The sequence below is a fragment of the Micropterus salmoides genome, unplaced genomic scaffold (genome assembly GCF_014851395.1).
Source record: "Micropterus salmoides isolate LMB-PRFRI ecotype aquatic unplaced genomic scaffold, ASM1485139v1 Ms_hic_scaffold_91, whole genome shotgun sequence".
Classification (NCBI taxonomy): Eukaryota; Metazoa; Chordata; class Actinopteri; order Centrarchiformes; family Centrarchidae; genus Micropterus; species Micropterus salmoides.
In genome coordinates, this window is record NW_024044693.1 from 1 (window position 1) to 24,500 (window position 24,500).

At 41.5% G+C, this 24,500-nt stretch overlaps 1 protein-coding gene across 1 annotated transcript in view; it reads right to left on the reverse strand.

Moving 5' to 3' along the window:
- Nucleotides 1-715: 715 nt before the first annotated feature.
- The window catches only part of LOC119896302 (receptor-type tyrosine-protein phosphatase F-like), a gene marked incomplete at both ends in the record, with an annotated part of 29,031 nt that continues 5,246 nt past the window's right edge, over nt 716-24,500 (reverse strand). Inside the window, 6 exons of the mRNA XM_038709748.1 lie at nt 716-901; nt 2,386-2,512; nt 8,142-8,320; nt 10,489-10,774; nt 18,034-18,188; nt 19,488-19,607. Coding sequence (XP_038565676.1) covers nt 716-901; nt 2,386-2,512; nt 8,142-8,320; nt 10,489-10,774; nt 18,034-18,188; nt 19,488-19,607 — 1,053 coding nt within the window. The remainder of the gene's footprint in view (nt 902-2,385; nt 2,513-8,141; nt 8,321-10,488; nt 10,775-18,033; nt 18,189-19,487; nt 19,608-24,500) is intronic.

The following is a 24,500-nucleotide window of genomic DNA, read 5'->3' on the forward strand; positions in this document are numbered from 1 at the left end:
AGCTCCATGTAAATGTGTTTTACTTGTAATTAATATAATTTTACATGGATTTGTTGTCAAAACAATCAAGCAACTCTGTCTTCCAAGGTCAGTGTCCTCAATGCAAATGGTATTAGTGCTTTCAGTGGTATTACATAATATCCTCAAATTGTTCTCAAATGTTTCCAATATCTTGTGTTCCACAAGAGTACCAACATAGAGTAGTATCCTCTTGTTGGTACTTTTGTGCTGCAGCAGTAATACATTCATAAGAATTAATACATTTCTCACACTAATGCCTTCCATACTGCAAAAAGCATACTGTGTGTAGTCTTCCATAGTTGTGTAATATTTTCCATTCCTCCGATTATAATGTAAACCCCCTCCCTTTCCACTCTTCCTTGTATAATTGTATAATAATGTATAATTTATTAAGCCTAGTTAGCATTGTACAGCTTTGAGATATTTGCAAGAGCAGGATCTGATCTGACCTATTGGCAAGTACAAGGCTCTTGAAAATAACAGAATCTCTCTTATCTACCTTCAAGTTTTCAGCTTTAACTGTGGTGGGGCTAGAGGCAGGTCACTATCTAAATGACATCATGTTAAAGCCCCTGTATGAACAGCTTTAATGGGATCATGACAGGCTTTAATGTTTACTGATGAAATATGTTTTAGTAAAACATAAAACAAAAAAAGAGTCAATTCTTTTGAAAAGGGTGTGGTTGCTTTGAACCCATTCTTCTTGGTAGCTGCCCCGTTCAGCAGCAGCAAATCTCCGCTGAGGAGGACCTACCCTGGCATCTGTGACTTTGAATTCTCTCAGGATGTACTGAGGCATGTTGTACTCAGCCATAGGGTCCACAACAAAGTACTGGTAGCGTGCTGAGCGCTCAGCAGGCCAGTACTGATGGCACTTTTCCTAAAGATTGGAAAAGGAGATGTATCACAACATGTAATGCAGGATATCAGCATATCAACTTTTTGAGTTTTGCCTGGAATAGTCATTGACAACATATAAATCCACTAGAATTACTGTAGAAAACAGATTCATGTTGTTAAATGGGTAGTCACTGTTAAGGGATAAGTAGTTCAGTGCAGGCAGGGTCTGTGTTCTTGATTTGTGGTAATTTTACTATTTTTTTTACTTTGTAACATAGTGACCCAGTAAGATAGAGTCTATGTGATATAATATGATATAAGCTAAAAAAATGTTTAATAAGAAGTTGTAATGGTTTATTATTTTTTAAAACTTGTATGTTATGGAATATAACGGTATAATGGTTTGGTTTGCTTGAGTTGACAGATGTATATAACGTAAATGTGTGTTTCATTACATGTGGAGTAACTGTATATGTAAGGGCACAAACAAATGTGTACAGTACATATTGTATTGTATGTATTGCATATGTATCTGGATATTATTCATGTGAGACAAGCATTTGCAGGCTGTGAACATTTTTTCCCCTAGAAACAAAAAAATTTATGTATGTATTTATATGTAGCTTTGGCAATATTGTTGCTATACATTAAAGCTAATTTTAATTAAATTGATGTGTGTATTTATCTACTGAGCCAGATAGATATAGTGATAATGGTTGTAAAACCATTTAAATGTATGGGATAGCTAAATTAAAACATTAGACAAAATTCAAAAAAAAAAGTGTTATTATATGTTACAAATACTACTAAACTAAACTAAATATGTTTATTGTTCTGAATAGTGTGCAATGATTCCTATGCTTAAACTATGTGATTTTCGACATGCTGATTTTGAAGTTACAGTATCATCATGGCATGAAAGTAACATAAATTAAAATATACTTTTCAACAAAAGCTATTTTGAGTTATAATTAGCTATATTTAAATACACTATTTTGTAGTGGACAGCGGAAGAATTCAATTTCAATAAAGTTTCACTTTCAGGTATTATAATCACATTTATTAAACTCATTTTAATAATTGTCAAAAATATATTAGGCAATATAATTTAAGTTTACACAAAGCACATGCTAAAAACGTGCTAAGTATACTAAATTAAAATTTAATGCACTCAGTCAATGAAAGAATCTAAGCAGTCTAAATGTCTTAATGTATCTAAAATGTACAATTATATATATTTATATCTCATAACTATACAGCAAGTATCAAAAATACACTTTAAGCACATTTATTGTGAGTTCACATGGAAGTATAAAAGTAATCTTTTTTATTAGGAACAACTGTACAAAAGGGGATCTGCAGGTGATGGAAAGTGCCTTGAGCTTTTTAAGACCCTTTTAAAAGCCAGATTTAGCACACTTTGGATACATTTCATATTCCCCTGAAAATCAAAGTCAATTTTATTTACATCTGTTTTATAATTAATGATATGACATGAGATATAGCGTGATTGTGATGTGTTACCCGTCCCATCTCGCGGAGTTTGGTGAGCATGACCACAATGGTGGAGTTGTGTTCCCACAGCATTCTCCAGAAGTCCTCTGTGGTCTCGGCTAACGGGCCCTGGGTGGCCATGTATGCTTTCTGCTGCCTGCAAATTGGAGAAAGACGCGTCTGTGTTTACTCCTCACGGTTTTGGCAGCACTGGTCTTATTTGGATACCATTTCAATTTTCTTCCTCCTCAGCCCTAGCTGTGACTCTGGTGCAAAATTTATTTTAACTGTAATGAAGATGGCAGCTCAATAATGATGTCTTCAAAAAGCTTTAACATACAATTGTTTAGTTTGTTTTGTTGATGTTGTTGTTTGTTTGTTAGATTGAGTTTTCAACCATCTGACACATATCGAGATCAACCCAGATTATCATAAGCTGTCTAAAACATTTTCTATCTGCCCAATCAAATTAACTGACAACTGACACACGTCTGGGTTGATGGGGAGTTGCCCACTTTGCCTGGCTGGTTTTTGTATATGTACTGAAAATTTAAAATTACATTTTACATGCAATGTCTCGATACATCTATATTGTATATTAAGAATTACTGTCATACGTATTTACAGGATGTGCAATAAAATACTGCTAAAACAAGTTCATTATTTTATTCAGTTTAGCTGGATTCACCAATCACCACATCCCTTTAATAGCTTCTGGACCCATGCAATGAAGTTCCAACTGTGGAATGAACCTCTCAGGTGTTAAATATTTCATTTTACACACCCCTTTAAAGTAGATTTGATTCTGTCAGCTGTTGCTAATGTGTGCATTAATATTTAAATGGTTTAGCTCGAACACAGACTCTTTTTAACAGCACTGTTAAAATGACAGATGCCATCACAGCTGCTCAGCGAAGCTCAGGGCGATCCACTGGAGTAGTTACAGGACATGCCCACTGGTGGGCAGTGTTAAAGCATACAGCAGATGGCCTGGGTAATTCTCTCAAGCTTGTGTGCCTGAGTACCAGAGCAGCACAAATCATTGGCTGGTGACACTGTTGTTTTTGTCCACCCCTTCCTAACCTTAGGTTTACCTCTGTGCAACAAGCACTGGAACTATTATTTGAATACTTCTAAAATGTTGTCACTTTACCTGCTGCCTGTTCTGCCTCACCACTGCAGAATGATTAGAGGATCTTTGACCAGTAGCTGTTAATCATGGATCTTTGGTTGAGTTTGTTTATGGTCATGTGGGAGATTGAATATAAGAATTACATCACTGCTGACCTATGCGCATTCAAGCAACACAAAACACATTGTTTGGCTGCATTGAGCAATCAGAACTTTAAACAGTTATAAACAACTATTGTTACTCTCTACTTATCATTAATACAATTAAAAAAAAAAGATACTGAAAATCAAACTCAGAAGTGTGTTTTAAAGGCAAAATTGGCTTTATTCTGTATTTTTGTTATTATCAACCAATACTGTGAAAAGACCCAAACCAGTGTGTTAGTCCAGTTTATTACAACTTGGGTCTTATTTACCTAGTTTTCCTAGGCCATAATTCCTATTAGTCATAATAACATTGTATTCACTGAGATCTAAGAATATGGCCAAGTCTGGTGGGTTTGGACTGATTCTGAGGTAATGGGGCCCTTGGCACATACAGGTCAATGGCCCTACCTTCACAGCAGCAGGAGTTGGTTTGAGTTGGGTTAAGGAGCTTCCTGCTATATCTTTGACCTACTGTTCTTACTGTAGTTGTGTGTACACAGGTCTCCTGTGCAAAGAGGGATTATTAACAACATTTCAGGTGTGCTTACTTTCAACTTGACCTCCAAATAATGGTTTAGATAATATGGATCAACAAATAATCAATTGAAATCCAAAAAAAAAAAAAAAAGATACAAGTTGTAATAGATAATAGGGTAATAGAACTTTCCTTTATGAGCTACACTCATACTGGGGCGGCTGTGGCTCAGGGGGTAGAGCGGGTTGGCCGTTAATCTGAAGGTTGGTGGTTCAATCCCGGCTCCCCCAGGCTGCATGTCGAAGTGTCACTGGGCAAGATACTGAACCCCAATTTGCCCCTGGTGGCTGTTCCGCCACTGTGTTTCAGTCTGTTTGAGCACTTAGAATGGTGAATGTCGAAAAGACTAGAAAGGCACTATACAAGTATGGAGCATTTACATTCACTATAACTGAAAATTACACAGTTAATAGGTTCTTCTAAAGAGAACAATAACAGAGCGCTATAAAAAGGGAAGGATCCTTTCTATTTACGTCTTTTCAAATGTAGAGGTAAAGATATACTATATACTGAGTATTACCTTACATCACTATGGACATGCACTGAGGTAAATGACTGCAGCTGATACCTAGGGGTCACGGGATGTCTCCACTAATCATCATAATCATGCCTATCTCCCTCACGTTAATCTATCCTAATCCACACGGCACACTTTAAAGGCTGAGCTCAGAGAATGCTGGAGCTTCCTGTATCTCACTCCACTCTTAATTACTGCAACAGGAATTAGTGAGGAATTACAGGACACCCCTACCTCATTCCCCATCCTCCCCTAGATGGGGGTGCCCAGGAGACTTCATTAGGTGCTGAGAATAAGTTATACCCATCCTCGCTGCAAGTGAAAGGGGAAATCCTGATTTATTAGCCCTTGCTATCCTCTGCTAGTGCTCTGGAAAGTATTTCCAATTAGTGTATATATTTTCATAAAACATTTGCTTCTTTGAAAGGCCTGTGATTGGATATTTATCTGACACTTGACAATATCAATACTGACATATAATAATGTATGTATTATATAGTGCTTTAGCAAATCAGACAGACTCTCTATTTAGTTGTCACACAAGTGTGTTAACACACACAGGAGCACACACACAAAAACTTTACACAGACAGAGATCTTTGAAGGATTGCGTCACAGAGAGCCAGAGACAGTCTAGGTTCACCACAATTTTAGCAATAGCAATAAGTCACTACTTGTATTTGTACAGAGAGGTTTGCGCGCACCGTGAGATCTTCAACTCCAACCTCCGGCGGAGCTTTTCTGGCATCCCTGTGGAGGTTGGGGACATTGAACATGAGTGGGCAATGTTCAAAGCCTCTATTGCTGAAGCTGCAGTGGAAGGCTGTGGTCTCAAGGTGCCTCAAGGGGCGGTAACCCTCGAACACCGTGGTGAACACCGGTGGTCAGGGAAGCCCTCCGACTGAAGAAAGAGGCCTTCCGGGATTTGTTGTCTCGGAGGACTCCGGAGGCGGTAGCAAGGTACCGAAGAGCCCGAAGGGCTGCAGTCTCTGCTGTGGCAGATGCAAAGCAGCGGGTGTGGGAGAAGTTTGGAGAAGACACGGAAGGACTTTCGGTTGGCACCAAAGTGTTTCTGGAGAACTGTCTGCCATCTCAGGAGGGGTAAGCGGGGAACCGTCCAAGCTGTGTACAGTAAGGATGGGACCCTGTTGACCTGAACAGGGGAGGTAATTGGGCGGTGGAAGGAACACTTTGAGAAACTCCTAAATCCGACTGACTCTCTCTAGTAGAGGCAGAGCTGGAGGCTGATGGGGGTTTCTCGTCAATTTCCCTGGAGGAAATCACTGAGGTAGTCAAACAACTCCACAGTGGCAAAGCCCCAGGGATTGATGAGATGTGCCCAGAAATGCTAAAAGTGGAAGTTACGTGGAAGTCGGGTACAGTGCCCAAGGAGTGGCAGACTGGAGCGGTGGTTTCCCTGTTCAAAAAGGGGGACCAGAGAGTGTGTGCCAATTACAGGGGTATCACACTTCTCACCTGTGCTGGAACGGAGGGTTTGGCCGATAGTCGAATCTCAGATCGAAGAGGAACAATGCGGTTTTCGTCCCGGTCGTGGAACAACTGACCAGCTCTTTACTCTCACAAGGATCCTGGAGTGGGCTTGGGAGTATGCTCATCCAGTCTACATGTGCTTTGTAGATCTGGAGAAGGCATATGACCAGGTCCCCCAAGGAGAAACTGTGGGAGTATGGGGTGAGGGGGGCCCTTCTCAGGGCTATCCAATCCCTGTACATCCAAAGCAAGAGCTGTGTTCGAGTACTCGGCAGTAAATTGGACTCTTTCCAGGTTAGGGTTGGCCTTTGCCAGGGCTGCGCTTTGTCACCAACCCTGTTTGTGATATTCATGGACAGGATATCGTGGCGTAGTAGGAAGGACTGCGGTTCAGTGGGCTTGGGATCTCGTCACTGCTTTTTGCGGATGATGTGGTCCTGAAGGCATCATCGGTCCGTGACCTTCAGCTCTCACTGGATCGGTTCGCAGCAGAGTGAGAAGCAGTTGGGATGAGGATTAGCACCTCTAAATCTGTGGCCATGGTTCTCAGCAGGAAACCGGTGGAGTGCCAACTCCAGGTAGGGAATGAGTCCTTACCCCAAGTGAAGGAGTTCAAGTACCTCTTGTTCTTGTTCACTAGTGAGGGGAGACTGGAGCAGGAGATTGGCCGGAGAATCAGCGGGGGCAGTATTGCACTCGCTTTACCGCACCGTTTACTGAGCCATAAGGCAAAGCTCTCGATCTACCGGTCAATTTTCGTTCCCACCCTCACCTATGGTCATGAAGGCTGGGTCATGACCGAAAGAACGAGATCGTGGGTACAAGCTGCCGAAATGGGTTTCCTCAGGCGGGTGGATGGTGTCTCCCTTAGAGATAGGGTGAGAAGCTCAGCCATCTGCGAGGAGCTCAGAGTAGAGCCGCTGCTCCTTTACGTTGAAAGGAGCCAGTTGAGGTGGTTTGGGTATCTGGTAAGGATGCCTCCTAGACGCCTTCCTAGGGAGGTGTTCCAGGCACGTCCATCTGGGAGGACAAGACCCAGGACTAGGTGGAAAGATTATATCTCCACACTGGCCTGGGAATGCCTCGGGATCCCCCAGTCAGAGCTGGTTAATCTGGCTCTGGAAAGAGAAGTTAAGTTTGGGTTCCCCTGCTGGAGCTGCTGCCCCCACGACCCGATCCCGGATAAGCGGATGAAGATGGATGGATGGATTGTATTTGTATTTTTACTTGTTGTGGAAGGCAATTACATATATTTATATAGTTTACTGTATTCACACTCCAAATGCTTGTGGAGTAGAAGTAGAGTTGAGAGTTGAAAGTAGTTCCAGCACATAGATACTATTAGAATCTCATTGTTGTCGTTTATTTTTATGTACATGTTAATTAGTGAGATTTAGAGGTGATGGTAGGCTAGCTGTTTCCTTCTTCTTCCAGTCTTTATGCTAAGCTAGGCTAAGCACATCCTGACTCCAGCTCTACTTACTGTAACACACAGAGATGAGACTGATTTTCTTATCACACTCTTACAAAAGAAAGTGAATTCCAAAATGTTGAACTATTCCTTTAAAGCCTGGTAAGTCCATTAGAGTTGTGCAATAATATGTAAATACTAAATTTGTCTGTAATGTTGTTTTGACTTATTACATTGTAATGAATGTAAAAAGAAGGCATTATTTCACTGAACAAAGGGATAAACTTTGTCCTGAGGCCCATAAGTGAAAAGTCTTGCACACAGTTCATTTCTCTGGCATAACACCTATCTCAAACAGGCTATCCATTACAAGAGGGAAAAACAGGAGATAATTAACAGGCCTGTCAATAAGACCAATTTGTTTTGACAACTGAAATAACAAAAGGATGGCAGTGAAACACTGCATGTCAACTTGTAATTTACTGCTGTCAGCTGCCAGAGAAAAGGTCCACCTCAGTGCTCATTAGACGTGCAGCTGCTGAGCCATGGACTCACCTGTATCCGTCGATGAAGCTGGCATTGATGTAGTCGGAGCCCTCCACCCCTCTGATTGGCTGCAGGCAGACTCGGGTGGATTCAAAAGGCAGGATGTTTACCAGACGGTTCTTGAATTTGTTACACGGCAAGTTGGCACTGATGAATCTTGAGGTATGTGCTTTAGAGTTTGCCAGTTTCTGCAGAGACAGAGAGGAGGACACGGCTGTCTCTGATGCTCCTCAGCCCAGAGGTGACTGCACTGCAGCTTCACAACTACGCTCACTGTCTCCACTGTCCGCCTCTGGTCTTTTAAATTGCAAATACAACCAGTCTTGGTTGAATGTGGTGTGTGAACAAAGTTGTTAAAGGGCACGGAGAGGTAATACTCTCATTGATGCATGAAAATGATGCACTTTGAGCTGATCCTCTTTGTTCTCTGACTTGAAATAAAAACCTGATGGATGTGTGTGTTAAAACTCATCCTGAAGACATTGAAAAGTCAAAATAAACTTCCACACATTTACTGCGAGCTGAAATAGAAAGGCCTGTGACAATGCATACCAAACTGAGGACAATAAAACTTTTGAAAGCAACATCCCAATTGTCAGTTTGTGAATCCTCTGCACTGCAAGGGCATGCATCAATTTGAGAAGAGCCTGCGAAAAACATTTGCAGTGATTTGAGGATCAAAACCTAATTATGCTCTGTCCAGTTTTACAGCTGTCCTCCTTGCTTGAACAAGCAGCATAATTCGGTTTGTGGTGTGCCCCCCACCCCCCACGAAGGGGCTGCTTAAATCACTGTGGTGTTACTCAGTGCGGAGTGAGCTGTCATGGATGGTGCAGTGCTGCAGCTCATCCTATGTAAAACCACCTAACCTAGTAGGACCTTATCTTTAGGCTGTCAGACATTCAGTTTGTCCCAGGCTCTCTCTTTCATTCTATCACTTTCTCTCTGCATTTCCTGCACTCACCCTCTCCTTTGCCTGTCATCTGAAGCTTAGAAGTTAAGCTCTCCCAGCTCCTCCTCTGAGAAGGAGTTCATCTTTGTTACACAGGGTAAGATGAAAATCTTCCTCTTTCCTAGCTCCCACTACTGCATGCAGTTACAGGGGCACTCCAGCCATTTACTACTGTACATCCATGAATTCCTTGAATTGTTGTTATTGTTGACTCTGACTTTATGCTCCAGAGCCATGTCATCTACATTTAATTCCAGCATTTTATCATATTAAAAATACATGTAGAGAAAGAGGCTCATTGTCCCAGGTATATGCAGTAAAACATGGACGACTGTTTCACCCATAGTTTTCTAAAGAGCTGTTGTGTAGCTCAATGAGGGCCCAGCACCCACCTTGGCAGTGCCTGACTCTAGCTAATCCAAAAATGGGCCAAGAGGTGGAGCTGAGGCAAGGGTTTCTGCATTGCATTGTGTTAACTGCTGTAATGCACCATCATAAATGTTATTGTTACCACCTATTTCCTAGTAAGGCAAGTCAAAATGTCTGCTGTAAAAACGGTCTATAAATCAAATTCAAAAGTGCTCTAATCCTATTAAGGCTACAAGGAGCAGGTTAGCAAGATTGACGACATGTAAAGGACAAGATCGACAGTTTTGAAAGGGAGGAAAAGTAAAACAGATGATGCTTATCCAGCAAACACAAAAGTTGAATCCAAAACATGAAAAAGCCTTTCTTGCTGTCACTGTTCATACGGAAGGAGTCTTGTGTTTTGTTTGTGTAAAGACAAAGTTCAACTTGCAGTTTCACAACAGAAACATGAAAAAAGAACACAGGTTATGTTCTTAATGTTACTTTATAGATACTATATATCCCCAGTATATTCCCCAGTTACTGATAAAAATGCAATAAATTTATGTGTGTGAGTGGAGGGAGCATCACCGAAAATTTTTAACCACTGGGTTAGACTATTGCAACACCCTCCACAGTGGTCTGCCTAAATTTCACCGCCTATACTTAAAATGCCACTGCCACAGTCCTGACAAGAGAGGGCACATTTAGCCAATAGGTACAAAGTAGGTTTAATAATCACATTACAACAGGGTTTTAAAATGAAATATGGTTTGTAAATCCCTTCTGCTTCATAGCAGACGATATACAGTATAAAAAACAATGATATACTGTACATAGAACTGTACACCTTTTCTTAGATTGTTGCATTGTTCTCTGGACAGCTTCAGAATTGATTTTACTTACAATTAAATCTTTCACAAACATTCCATTTCATAAAGCCACCTTGCATCACAAAATCAGTCAATAAACACAAACACAGCAGATGCAGTTATGTGGTCGCCCCTTTAAAGAGACTATCAACATGTACTCGACCTGAAAATAAAAGGTACCTACCTTAAACTCCAGTTCCATGGCGCTGACAGTCTCTCCAGAAGGGATTTGGGTGAGCTTCTGGATGTGGGCATACAGGTTTCTGGCTGGGACTTCAGTGTTGCCACATGTTGCAGCTTCCAGCAGGGCCTCATGGATGAATACGTACTGATCCTCTGTCTGCACCATGTAGTTCCTCTGAGCTCGCATACACGTCACGTGACCGTATATATCCACCGACTTCTCATGTTTCATCCTCTCCAGCATGGCTTCGATCACAATGAAGCAGCCTGTCCGGCCCACACCAGCACTGACAGAGCACACAAATAGGAGACATGGTTGACATGGCTGTTTATTGTGTATTGGGATCCCCATTTGTTGTTGTCCTGACAACTACTGTTCCTGGTCTCCAGCTCTTTTCAGGCAGCGCTTGAGCAGAGCAGCATTGAGCAGTTATGAAGATAATAGTATGGCTTGCATTCCCTGCAAGGTGCAACTTGGACTAAGCCATGGGCAGCACCTTCTTATTAGAGATAGCCCCCTTCCCATTTTTGCAGCTATTTTGTTTATGAGACCTCACCAGGAAAGTTACATATCAAGTATAACCCCCAAATGTTCCAGGAGACTTCCTCAGTTCTGACACACTGGTAGGGAATCTCAGCTATTTAACCTGAAATGGTATATAAGCAGAGAAAGCAACTGTCGTAAGCAACTCTGGGGGACAGCACCAACCATTCTGTTTCTGTCTGTATCACTCAACCACTGATCGATCATCTGCATTAAAGCTGCACTAGTAGAATGTCCCTGTTTATAGGCATGTTGGAATTCTGAGTTAAGTTTGTTTACAGAAAAAGTCTGATCAAACACCCTTCTTTTAATGAACTTACACTTACAGTACAGGAGGAATGCTGACAGGATGGCTGCTGGCAGCTCTAAATAGCTTTTGCAGGCTTCCAAGGTGTGCAAACCCTCCTTTAAACTTTGATAAAAATATAAGAAATATAACCAATAAAGTTTTCCATCCAGGTTATTTAGTCTTGATGGTTTTTCACTATTTATGCCATTCAGATATTTTAAATTCAAAATTAATAGGCTGAAAGTAAAATTCACAAGCATTTTCATAAAACAATGCTTAATTAATTATTAGGACATTTTGATATGTGATACTGTTTCAGAGTTTTTCTATGTTTTTGAATATATTGATTAAAATAATTTGATATCAAGCGAAATAAGAGTACTATCCAGCTCAATTAAACAGGGTTTCCTATCCTTATATCTACCTAGAATGTCCTCCAGAATTTCTTACTGACATACTTAATTTAATTTATCCTATTTTGATGATGTTTTATTTTTCTTATTCATTTTAGTTTCTTGGTTTCTCTCTGGACAGTATGACTTCCAATCAGCTGCATCACTGCACTTAATTGACACCTTCTGTTCTTCATCCAGCCAAGGGGCTTTTCTTGCTTTAACTGTACATTTTCTAATGGGGGCATGCTTATCAGGCACCTCTAACAGCAATTCTTTGAATGACTGTAGTGCTTTTTCCACATTGTTGCACACACTCTAAAAGATCCATTTAAAAGATCTCTGGTGGAGAACTCTTGGTCTCACTTTTGGAAATCTGACTTTCCTGGCAACTGCCCCAAAATTGTGGTCACTGAGTTCCACAGAAACAGATACAGACTTTGAGCACAGTTTTTTTAAAGATGAGGTCAATACAGGTTGCTGATGTCCTGCATGGTTAGTTTGCACCTGAGTAGGGAATTACATCAGCTGAGATGAGATATTAGCAGTTCCACTCAGCACTTTTCCCATCAATAAACAGGTTTGTGATAATACATTTAAGTAGAAGTCACCTAAAAAATAGATTTATATCTTGACAAGAAGCCCTCTGCAGTATTAAACACATTTCTTCTAAATACTCAATATCTGCATCTTAAAAGAAGTGAGCTGGTAAGAGGTAAATTAATCTCTATCTAAAGCACCTCAGTAAATGGACTGACAGTAACCTGACACTCATGTCTCAAGGTGCAGACAAAGACGATGCACAGGAACTGTTTTCTCTGTTTATATCCATTCCTATGATCTTTCTTTGTTACAGGTTGGGGCATGCTACAGCAAAATTCAATATAATCTTGAGTTACTATTTATTATACTATTATTATTATATTAGTATTTTAATTGGGAGAATAGGAGAGCAAGACTGTGTAACTTTTGAGAGTCACACAATCTTCCTTTTTTATGAATGAAAGTTTAAGCAATAAAAACACCCTTGTCCAGTTTCATTTTATTCATATAGCCCAATATCACAAAGTGTGATTTTGATAAATATTGCTGCTTTTGAACACTGTGGGATGCTCTTCCTTTAGCCATAACTTATGTGTTCTCTGCTGACACCTTCAAAAAGCAGCTGTAAATGTTCTGTACTTGTATAGCTCCTTTCTAGTCTTTTTGACGACTCAAAGCACTTTTACACTACATCTGCATTCACCATTCACTCACTGAGCTCAAACAGAAACTAACATTTTATTCAAAATGGCCTGATGCTGTCTAGTGTTTTTTAGGACAGTTGTGTATGTTTTATTGTTGCTTCTTTACTGTTTTCATCTAAAAGTCCAAAAGTCCCATACGACTCCCTATCATCTAGTAAAGCACTTTGTGACCTTTCTCTGTGAAAGGTGCTATGCTAAATAAACTTTACTTACTTACTTATTGACTTTGTGACTTTTCTCTCCTTGTTACAGTTGTGTTCAGACTGAGTGTAGGGTACATTTTAGACAGAGACTGTATATAAAGTCAATACAAACAAGTGAGTGAGAGGTAAGATGCATCCATGCAAACTGCAAATGTCTCAGACTGAGCACTAAAAATATTTGCTTATCAGACACAAAAATAAAAGGAACAGAAATAACTAGAGTTCCCACTGAATCTTCAATCAGAGGCTGAGCAAACACACTCAAAACACACATTGTTGTACAGGTAACAAGGGGCCAAGTGTGGCACTGTCAGAATAAAAAGAGCTGTCACTCTGGAACCAATGACTGAGCATTTGGTCTGGGGAAGGCTGCAGCATGTGGGTGGGGTGTCGGCTGACACCACAGTTGTGATGGAGCCTACAAGTGCGAGATCGAGGCCAAGATCATTTATTGTTGGGAGGACTGTGGCATTGCTGAGAGATGATGGGTGGCTGCCTTCGAAAGTGATAAATCCCTCTTACAAGCTGTCACATTGAGACGAAATGCTAAGCTGGCAGATGTGTATCTATGTATGACACTGGAAAATTTCAGTGACTCCCAGCCCAGCATGCAACAAAACATGCAATGGTCGACAGCCAACCCCTTCCATTGCAATGAGGAGCACAGCCTAACCACAGAGGTATCCAGCCTTCCTGATCTTTGTCAAAGACACCTAGTTTTCAGGCTGATCCTCTCCATTCAGTGTTGCATGACATAGGGCTGTCTGATATAGACATATATTCCTGTCAAGTATCACCTACTTGTAAGAAGAAATTGGTTAACCTCATTGCAGACTTCCAGTCAATCTTCTCCAGAGATAAGTTGGATTGCAGGAAATGCTACAGGTTACCTTCATTGGATTCGCATTACTGATGAGAAACCCTTTCGGTTGCCATCCACCCAGTATGAAAAACTCAGGCAAGTGCTGGACAAGATGGAGGATGTGGCGAGAAACGCTGTCACAAAGAAGAAAACTTACCTGTACATTTTCCCATCTTCACTGCGATCCAGGGTGCTGAGAGGAGTCCATGATGAGGCTGGCCACAAGGGGCAGCAGAGAACATTGTATCTTGCCAGGCAGAGGTTTCATTAGCTAGAGTTGAGGAAGGATGTGATGGAGTACGTGGGTTGTTGCGTGTTGTGAGCAGGTCACCAGAGCCTGAAGCAAGGGCACCTTTGGAAAGCATCAGGACGTCGACACCTCTTGAACTGGTATGCATCGACTTCTGGACGGCTGAAGATTCTGCCAATAGGTCTTTGGATGTACTTGTAGTCACAGAGCACTTTACGAAGATGGCGCACGTGTTCTTGTGTCCCAACCAATCCACCAAAGCAGTTGCACACCAGCTGTGGCATAACTACTTTTGCATTTGGTGTGGGAGACCTGGGTTCGATTCCCACTGTGAGACATCCACCATTGTGTCCCTGAGCAAGACACTTAACCCATCATTGCTCCAGAGGCGTGTGACCTCTGACATCTATAGCAAGTAAGTCGCTTTGGATAAAAGCTAAAAAAATAAATGTAAATGTAAATTTATGGATTTCCCATGTGCCTGCACTACCGACCAAGGGGCCAATTTTGAGAGCTCTCTGATTGCAAAGTTGTTAAGTGTGGCAGGTGTCCAAAAGTCCCATACGACTCCCTATCATCTGATGGGAAATGGTTCCTGCGAGAGGATGAACAGAACATTGGGGAACATGATTTGTGCGCTGCCACCTAGAGCGAAGTACAGATGGCCTGATGCTTTGAAGTCTCTGACATTTGCTTACAACTGCATGTTGCATGAAACAACAGGCTATGCCCCATTCCTACTCATGTTCGGCAGGTGCCAGCAGCCAGTGTGCAATGGTGTTTACAGCAAACAGCTGATGGAGTTACGCTAAATACTGGGTCTTGAAGTTTTCATCAGTCAGGAATTTTTTACACAGAGTCGGTCTCCTCTTCTTCTGAATTGTTGGGCTTCTGTAAATAGCATCACAGAGTACGGTCTAGACCTGCTCTTTTATGAAAAGCACTGTGAGATAACTGTTGTTGTGATTTGGCGCTATATAAATAAAACTGAATTTAATTGAAATTGAATTCTCCAAAACAAGCGGAACAGCTGATTACAGCATGTATAAAGCATGTTAAATATCACGTTCCTCTGACGCAGGCGGACACAGATGTGAGTCCTGCAGCTGGTCTGCAGCTCTTGTCGCCTGGGAATATTGTAATAACCTTCAAAGCTGTTGCAATTTTATTTTTGAGTTGCTTTCTCTCAAACTTTATCGCATGTCTACTCATTATCCTCCCACACAAAAAAAACTGTTTTTAATGGTCACACAAAGCCTATAGTTTTTCATTATATTCCAATCAAATCTGATGTTCATTTATAAATTTTGCTCATGGATAGTGTTTACAAATAATGATGCCTGTGCATCGCTTTGTACGGCGACTTAAAAGTCCCCAGTACATTGGTCAAAAAGCGGCTCAAGCAACTAAAGCGACATGACGATCTGTACAACCGGAAGGTGCGTGGTGACCGGGGTGCCAACAAAGGCGAACGTAGAAAAAGGAAGCTTGCAGACCGTTGGGAGAATGCAATGTATGTGATGGTTGGTCAAAGTGAGGAGAGTCACATCCTTAAGCTCCAGCATACCTCCACTGGTCTGGAGAAGGTTGTGCATCGAAATCTGACAACGCCGGTGAACTTTCTCCCCTTGCCGACTGTTAACCCCAGGACGAGGAGGATGTGTCCTCGATGTTCAGTTCTTGATGGCGAGAGGGAGACTGTTGCCGATGATGGGTGTCTGTCCTGCCATCTGAGTTCTCCAGCAAAGCAAATTTGGAGGATGTTGACCAGCCTGAGGAAATTGGGGTTGACATACACCTGGAAGTGGCTCTTGTCTTGCCTGCTGACACCAGTTTGCCTGAGGCACATGTGGAACAACCATCTCGCAGTTCTTCACAGACTGGAGTGATCCTACCATCAGGTGGGGGTTCTGCTGAGTCTGTCAACAACTTAGCTCTTGACCAGGGCCCTCGAGACAGCCATTCATGTACAGAGACTCAGGGCATGGCTGACACTTCTCTGCATAACATTGGAGCAGCCTCTATTGAAACCAGTTGCCAGACTTACTGAGATCATGCATCAGAAAACTGGGGTGGGGGTTTAGATACCATTCACCGTGTAAGGTTCAGTTTACGTTACCACCAGGGTTTAGTGGTGGGTGGGTTTTTTTTCTGTCCTGATATTTGTCTATGAGAATTGGGTTTTGATTGACTCTCTTTTGTCTTCTATTTCTGTGTTGTGGTAATTTGCAGTCACGATGTGTAATATGTAACAGGCATATTTTTCCCTGTGTGTGGTGATCGGGTCTGGCCAACCTCCTCCTACCCTGATTCTTTTGAGGAATAGCTTGCTAAGCTGGGTGTTTGTCACTGTGATTTTGGGTATACAGCCTCAGCGGTAACGAGCTGCAAAAGAACAAATAGGTGACTTTGCTCTTGTATGTTTTGATTTTAATTGTTTAATTGTGTTTTTGTGCCTGGTGTGTTGTACTGGTCATATTTCTTCCTTTTCCTTCTTGTTTTAGGAGCAAGTGGAATTTAGCAGGGGAGAGTATAACAGGGTTTATGTAGTATATTATTCCACTTGCTATAAGTCATTCATTTATTATCCATCTATCTGTGGGGATTTATTGACGTTGTTAGTTCATGAGAGACTTGCCCGAGGTGAGCTGCTAAACGCAGCACTGTGTACAAATATTGTGTATTATGTCTGTTAATATGAACTACATGAACACATGTGCACTGCAACTTATGGAGAGGTTGATAAGACGAGTTATGAGTGGGTTGTTGTACTTTTAAAGTGCTAAAGTGTTTAAGTAACAATAGAATGCATCTTCTAAAATAGCTAGCATCAGTGCTAAAACAACTTGCCATTCTTTTGTAGTGTGCTGTGTGTGAGCTGCCTAAAGTGAGCCAACTGTATATCTGACCAGTACATAGTCCAGGTACATATTTTTGTGTAATTTTATTTGTAACATTAACTAACAGGCCGGTGACGTGCCCGAGATAATAAACGGCTGCATCATTTCAAATACACAACGCAGAGTCAAGGGATTGATTGCACCAGCCAGCTACAGTGAAGTGTAGTTGAGCGACACATTTTATCTAGTTACTCTCATAGGTATCTCACAGGTGTCTCTTGACTGGCATTGCTAGTATCAAGAATGGCCATTGCCCTGCGTCTCCTTTAGGTTATTAAAATCTATGCACTTTACAAAACAGTCTGATTGTTAATGGATGACTTACTTATACTGGCAGCTCACTTTGTAATGACACTGGTTTGTAAGTTATTGTGCACTTGTTTAACATGTTTCCCCCTAAAGCTAAATAGGTCAGTTCACAAGGTGATTCAAAATGTTTATCTAAAATAAGAAACCAAAAATGACCCGAGGGTGAACTCCTGAGCACCCACGATATACAACTGATGCCTGTGAAGCATTCAGCATGGCCAATCACTGCTTAAAGTGTGTGTGCTTGTTGTTTAGTGGTTTCAGAAAGTTGTGGGATGCCATTGGGAAGGGGATTTCAGATTTAGATGATCGGACACACACTTTGAAGAATGCTAAGGCCGTTGTGTCGATGTTTATCGTGGGTGGTGGTGATGGCGCATAGATAAGATGCTTGCCTCGAAGCATCGATTCCCACTGTGAGACATCCACCATTGTGTCCCTGAGCAAGACACTTAACCCCTAGTTGCTCCAGAGGCATGCAACCTCTGATATGTATAGCAGTTGTAAGTCGCTTTGGAATTAATGTAATGTAATGTAAGAGGTAGTTTACCTGCAGTGGACCACCATGGGTCCAGCGTCTGGAGGATTACAGGCCTTGACCCTGCGTAGAAAGGCCAGTGTTGGGGTGGGATACTCAGGCACTCCATGATCAGGCCAGGCCATGAACTGGAACTGTCGAACTTCTCTCTTCTCACTTGAGCCATTCTGTTAGTGCCCACATAAAAATGCGATTCAACACACTGACTTAATTAACTGAATTAACAAATGCATTTCAATTACTACTAGAACTACTTGAATGGACTGATTAATGTGACATGATGAAATTGCCATACATTACTTATGCATTCTGAGCAGACCCAAATGACATGAATAAAGAGCCCTTGATGAATGATAATACACTGGTGCAGCACTATCAATGGCAAACCATTTTTCATCAGATCTGCAGTAAATGCTTGGTAACTTGGTATTCATCACATTCAGCAAGCCACAGTTGTCAAATTTTCTCCGTTCAAGTGCCAAGACACAATGTTCTCCGCTTTGAATCCCTCATCAGACATGTAATACGTAACACTGCAGGCTCCATCTAACCTATCTGTTAAAGAGATGGCTTTCAGACCCAGGTGTCATTTACGTTACTGTTGTTTAACGCTTTATTCAGACACGACAGCATATTTAAGGACAGAGCTGTGTTGCTTGGTTGACACTTGGCACCAGGTGAGAAAGTAAGAGAGTGAGAGAGCAGCGATGAGTTAAAAGTTTTATTATAGCAAAGAGGAAGACAGTGTTTTCTTCTCTCACAGGCTACATCACTGATTAAGTTATTTTGCTGTTAAGCCTTAATGACCTGCGTTGTTGTGAGCATGAGGGATGCTTGCCACTGCTTCTCACAGTGAATCCACTATAACTTTGTTATATTAAATGGCAAATTCTGTTGGCATTAATAAAATTTCAAAATAGAGTTTTGTTATTACTGTGGTTGTATGAGAGTTTTTTTTTTAGACTTTTCTAATCGTGTCACACCACAAGGGGAAATTGTTTTTATAGACTTATCTGATCTGAGACTAATCTCCTCAATAACTTATTAAACTTTTTTTGCACATAAGAGATGGTGACTGAGATCATTTATTACAGTGATTTTAGTAGCAGACACACATCTCTCTTTCTCTGCATGGTTCACCTTGTGCTGCCGAAGTCTTTACATTAATCTGACGGCACTCAATTCAGACTTGTGCCCATGATGAAAGTAATACAGAAATGTTACAGGTCCGACCAAACCCACTGTCTTGACATTTATATAAAAGTGACTAGGGTGTTTATTCAGACATGAGACCGATGTAGCCTACATCTTAAATTGTCATCACATTTAAGAAACAAGGTGCAAGTCTGAAAGCTTCAGTGCTCTTTCAGAACAAACCACCAAAGCCTTCTGCTGTCCATGAGTTGTGACTTTGCTGCCAAACATAGTCATACTCCATATTCACAGTATACATAAGGAGTTCTCACCTTATAGAGGGCAAATGTGCGTACTGTGTACGTAGCCAGCTCCACAGTGTCCAGCATGGTGACCTGAATCATCCCATATGTCTCTGTGCCTCGACTGGGCCAGTACTGGTCACACTTCACCTGCACCCAGACAAATAGTGTTTTCATAAACAACAGTGTTATTGCTGAAGTGATATGGACAGAAGGAGAAGAAAAGAACAACAACAATGAGAGGGTGTCTTTTTGGTTACAGTTGTACAGGATCCTTTTGCTTTCTGAGAAAAGAGACAGATTAAAAGAGAAAGAGGATCAAAATGAATGCAGCAGACCCAGACATGTCTTTTTCATTACATGCATTTTTTCTACCTTGTCAATATCTGGCACCTACATTACTCAACTGCTGACAGTTCAGTCAGCGATTTGGGTTTATTATGCCAATAGTGGCTTATGTAGCCTCATGCCGCTAGCCTCAAGCAGAGATGAGGAGCAGGCTACAGAGATTTGGTAAGCTCATGTCCTTCTAACAAATTCAAATTCAAATTAGTTTTATTAGCTATTTCTTAGCTAGCTCTCCTTCTGAAACCACAAAATGCTTTATATAACTTATTTCATATATACAATAGAACTCCCCAACACCTGTACAAAGACTTTCATGTATAAAATTGGTCCCCTTTATGTAAGTAGACAAGTCTTCAGTGGTTAAAGTCAAAGCTTAGTGCACCAAGCTAGACAACATTGCTAGTGCAATCAAGTGTGCCTGTAGCCCCACCCAGGTAAATAATCACAAGCCACCACTGACTGTCGGTGAGTTGTTTTTTCTATAAAAGTCATAAACGTGGGGTGAAATGTACAAATCAGCCTCTAGTGGGGCTTCATAGTGTTAGTGTAAAAAAGGGGCGTGTTTTTTTCACAATGGTGCATGCTCCGTATTTTCCCCAGAAGAATGCACGTTGATTGTGTCAGGATATAAGGAGTTTAAAGACACATTAACAGCTAAATCTGTTATGGTTTGGGTATTTTCCTGTTTAAGTTTTATTTGATCATCTTCTGGTTTGTGGTTATTTTGCAGCTGTTCCAAGTTTAGTGTCAGTCCTGTTTCTAGTTTGGTTCTGTCTCTGGGCATTTCTCATTTCCCAAATTTGTGCCTCCTCGACTCTTCACAGTGTGTCTTAGTCCCTCACACACAAGATGCGAGCTCGAGGAGTCAAGGAGGAGAAGCGAGAAGAGAGGAGTTGAGGAAACGGGTATTTAATGAAATGAGATGTCCTTTACCCGGAGACGTCATTTTAAAGCAACATAAATTAAATGCAGACCTGTTGCACAACTGCAGCATCTGTCCATTGAGCTCTGATCTCTGTCAGATGAGCAGACCAGCTTTTGGCACTAAAGGCTACAGATCAGATCTTCACAATCCAGAAACATGTCTGTGAACATTATAACACGTAGAAACATCTCAAGGTTCTAATAAACAGTATAGCATCTGTTGAAAACAGTAAGATTACAGCAGTGTACTATCATTCGCTAGGCTACACAGAAATACAATGTGCCTTTTGTCTGTAAACAGGAGATCATTTCATGTATCTCATATAGCCCCAATTAAAACTGTCATCACTGGACTCTACTGTTGGAATGACATGTGCAGACTACACGGGCAGTAATTATATAACATGAAACACAGCAGATCAGTGCTGAATGCTCTGGTTCATTTTACAACGTAATAATTTGACTTCAGCATATATATATGTTTTATTGATGTGCTATGAGTGTTTTCCTTGACGATTTACTTTGATGACTAGTGGCTGCTGTCACCATCTGTGCAGTAATGTCAAAGCAAAAAAACCTGCAGTAATAAACTTGACAGGACAGGCAGAGGAAACTCTGCAGAGGAAACAGAATTAAACTTTCAGCTTCTATAATCCATGTTTACAGTTTCACTTTATGAATCTGGACTGTGTGTGAGCGCTTTTGGATGTGTAGAAGAAAACAAAACATGAATTAACATTAGATCCTGACCGATCCTGTCGGGAGATTTTAATTATTCATTTATGTTGCTGTGGCTCGTGCGTAAATGCTCACGGCGTCTCTGGAGAGGCGCTTCACCCAGCCCCTATTCCTTTTTTATGATCCTGCTGCCCATCCACACATCACATTCAACAATAACATCATCAGTGAAGTGAAATGACATTCAGGAATGCGGTAGAAGAGTGCTTTATGAGGCGCTACACAAACGGTTAAGCAAAGAAAGTTTGATCGCCCATTTACAGATAGGCTACATCTCAGAAACTAGCCTGTTATTTAACTAAGATCTTCTCCCTAAAATCACTGAGGCTGCAGGGCTCGCTCTATGAACGTAATGCTGTTGTGTTTTGTGTGATTTCAGCTGCAACCTCAGTGGAACAAGTCAGAATGAACGTCTCGGGTTACGTATGTAACCCTTGTTCCCCGAGAAGGGGAACGAGACACTGCGTCGGTGACAACACTATGGGAACGCTTCTGGACGTGGCAGGGCTGAACTATGAATGAAACTACTCCAATCCTATTGGTGTTACTAGAACGGTGTGTATGACGGCGTAACCGGAGGGGTATATAAGCACGCCGGCACATAGGACACATTAGCCCTTTCTATGAAGCAAGGCACTCCAGAAGCAAGGGGTGAGGTGTGGCGGACCGACGCAGTGTCTCGTTCCCCTTCTCGGGGAACAATGGTTACATACGGTCTCTTTGTTACTTTATGTTTTACATGTAGTCTACTTTGTTGAGGCCTCTGTCATTACATGTAGGCCGCTTCTTTGTTTCCCAAAACGTGAAGTCCCAACATTACTTAGCCTGTCAAAACAGGACACACAGGAGTTGTAGTTTTAGGGGAACACATAAAGTGCATTAGCTGCCCTGTTAAAACAGATCTCATTGACAACTGACATGCTTTTTGAACCTGAAGACAGTTGATGTCCTTACATACAAATGCCTCAGAAGAGGGACTTGGAGCACTCCTTCAATAAAGACAGAAAGGCGAACTCAAAGCTATAAAGTACAGGTCACAAACACTGACACGATAAGAAAAAACCCCTATTGATTACATTCAGGAAAGTATGTTTCTTTAAGTTGGCATTTACAGACAAGTTTAGAGATAACTTCTTTTGTGCTGCCTCTGTAACAGTATAGAGTAATAACCCATAAGAACTTATGTTCTGAGCACAGTTAAAGTGAATGCAACTGGACATCGCTGGGTGGATGCAGAGTGCAATGTTCAGTACAGTTAAAACACAAAGTATCATCAAGTGGTCTGGATGTCAGTCATGTCATCTCAGCCTACATGTTCAGGAGATAGCAGCGGATAACCAGCCACACATAAAAGTAACACAGCAGCAGTTACTGTAGACACAGTTGCAAGTCCCTGCCATATCTCATGTACTTCAGCTGAAAATGTCTGAAGAAGTCATAAATATGGAAACATATTTCTCCTCCACTCCTCCATCACGGAGCAGGTGTATGTTAGAGACCTTGCGCTCCTCCACCTTCCGTTTGAGGACGCCCCACAGATGCTCAATAGGGTTTTGGTCTGGAGACATGCTTGGCCAGTCCATCACCTTTACCCTCAGCTTCTTTAGCAAGGCAGTGGTCATCTTGGAGGTGTGTTTGGGTTGTTATCATGTTGGAATACTGCCCTGCGGCCCAGTGTCCGAAGGGAGGGGATCATGCTCTGCTTCAGTATGTCACAGTAGATGTTGGCATTCATGGTTCCCTCAATGAACTGTAGCTCCCCAGTGCCGGCAGAACTCATGCGGCCCCCACCATGCTTGACTGTAGGCAAGACACACTTGTCAGACCACAGGACATGGCTCCAGTAATCCAGGTCCTTAGTCTGCTTGTCTTCAGCCAACTGTTTGCAGGCTTTCTTGTGCATCATCTTTAGAAGAGGCTTCCTTCTGGGACGACAGCCATGCAGACCAATTTGATGCAGTGTGCGGCGTATGGTCTGAGCACTGACAGGCAGACCCCCCACCCCTTCAACCTCTGCAGTAATGCTAGCAGCACTCATACGTCTATTTCCCAAAGACAACCTCTGGATATGATGCTGAGCATGTGCACTCAACTTCTTTGGTCGACCATGGCGAGGCCTGTTCTGAGTGGAACCTGTCCTGTTGTACTGCTGTATGGTCTTGGCTACCGTGCTGCAGCTCAGTTTCAGGGTCATAGCAATCTTCTTATAGCCTAGGCCATCTTTATGTAGCAAAAATTCTTGTTTTCAGAGTTCTTTGCCATTTCTTCAGTGTTGTCACATGAACATATATAATCGAATACATGAACATATGAACATGAACAGATATAATCGAATACATGAACATATGAACATGAACAGATATAATCGAATACATGAACATATGAACATGAACAGATATAATTGAATACATGAACATATGAACATGAACAGATATAATCGAATATTTACAATAATGTGAGGGGTGTACTCACTTTTGTGAGATATAAGTCAGAAGTCTCTAAAAATACAGTCAACACATGGCAGAATGTTGACATTTACATTTACATTTACTCATTTGGCGCTTTTATCCACAGCGACTTACACTTGAGGAACAACATACAAGCATCAACAGAGCATCAACTACAGATCTACAACTGACAATACATACTAGTAAGAGCAGCAATAAATACTAGTAAGAGCTCATAGTTCATATCACATCAATGGGGTAGATACCTAGGGAAGGAAGTAAGAGTTAACAAAAAGTGCAATTAATATAAGATAATTGTAGGGGATAGAAGAAGAAGAGCACAGGAAGTGCATGTTAGAGGTTAGGAGTTAGAGGTGTTATAAGAGGAAGTGTTCTCGGAAGAGATGAGTTTTCAAGAGCTTCTTGAAGTTAGAGAGGGACGCCCCTGCTCTGATGGCGTGTGGTAGCTCGTTCCACCATCGTGGTGTCACAGAGTGAGCTAGGGCCTGATTTTCCTTATGTTGATGAGTAATCTTTCACTAATACTCCACTAATGTTACAACTGCTCAGGGTTTAACTACACTAA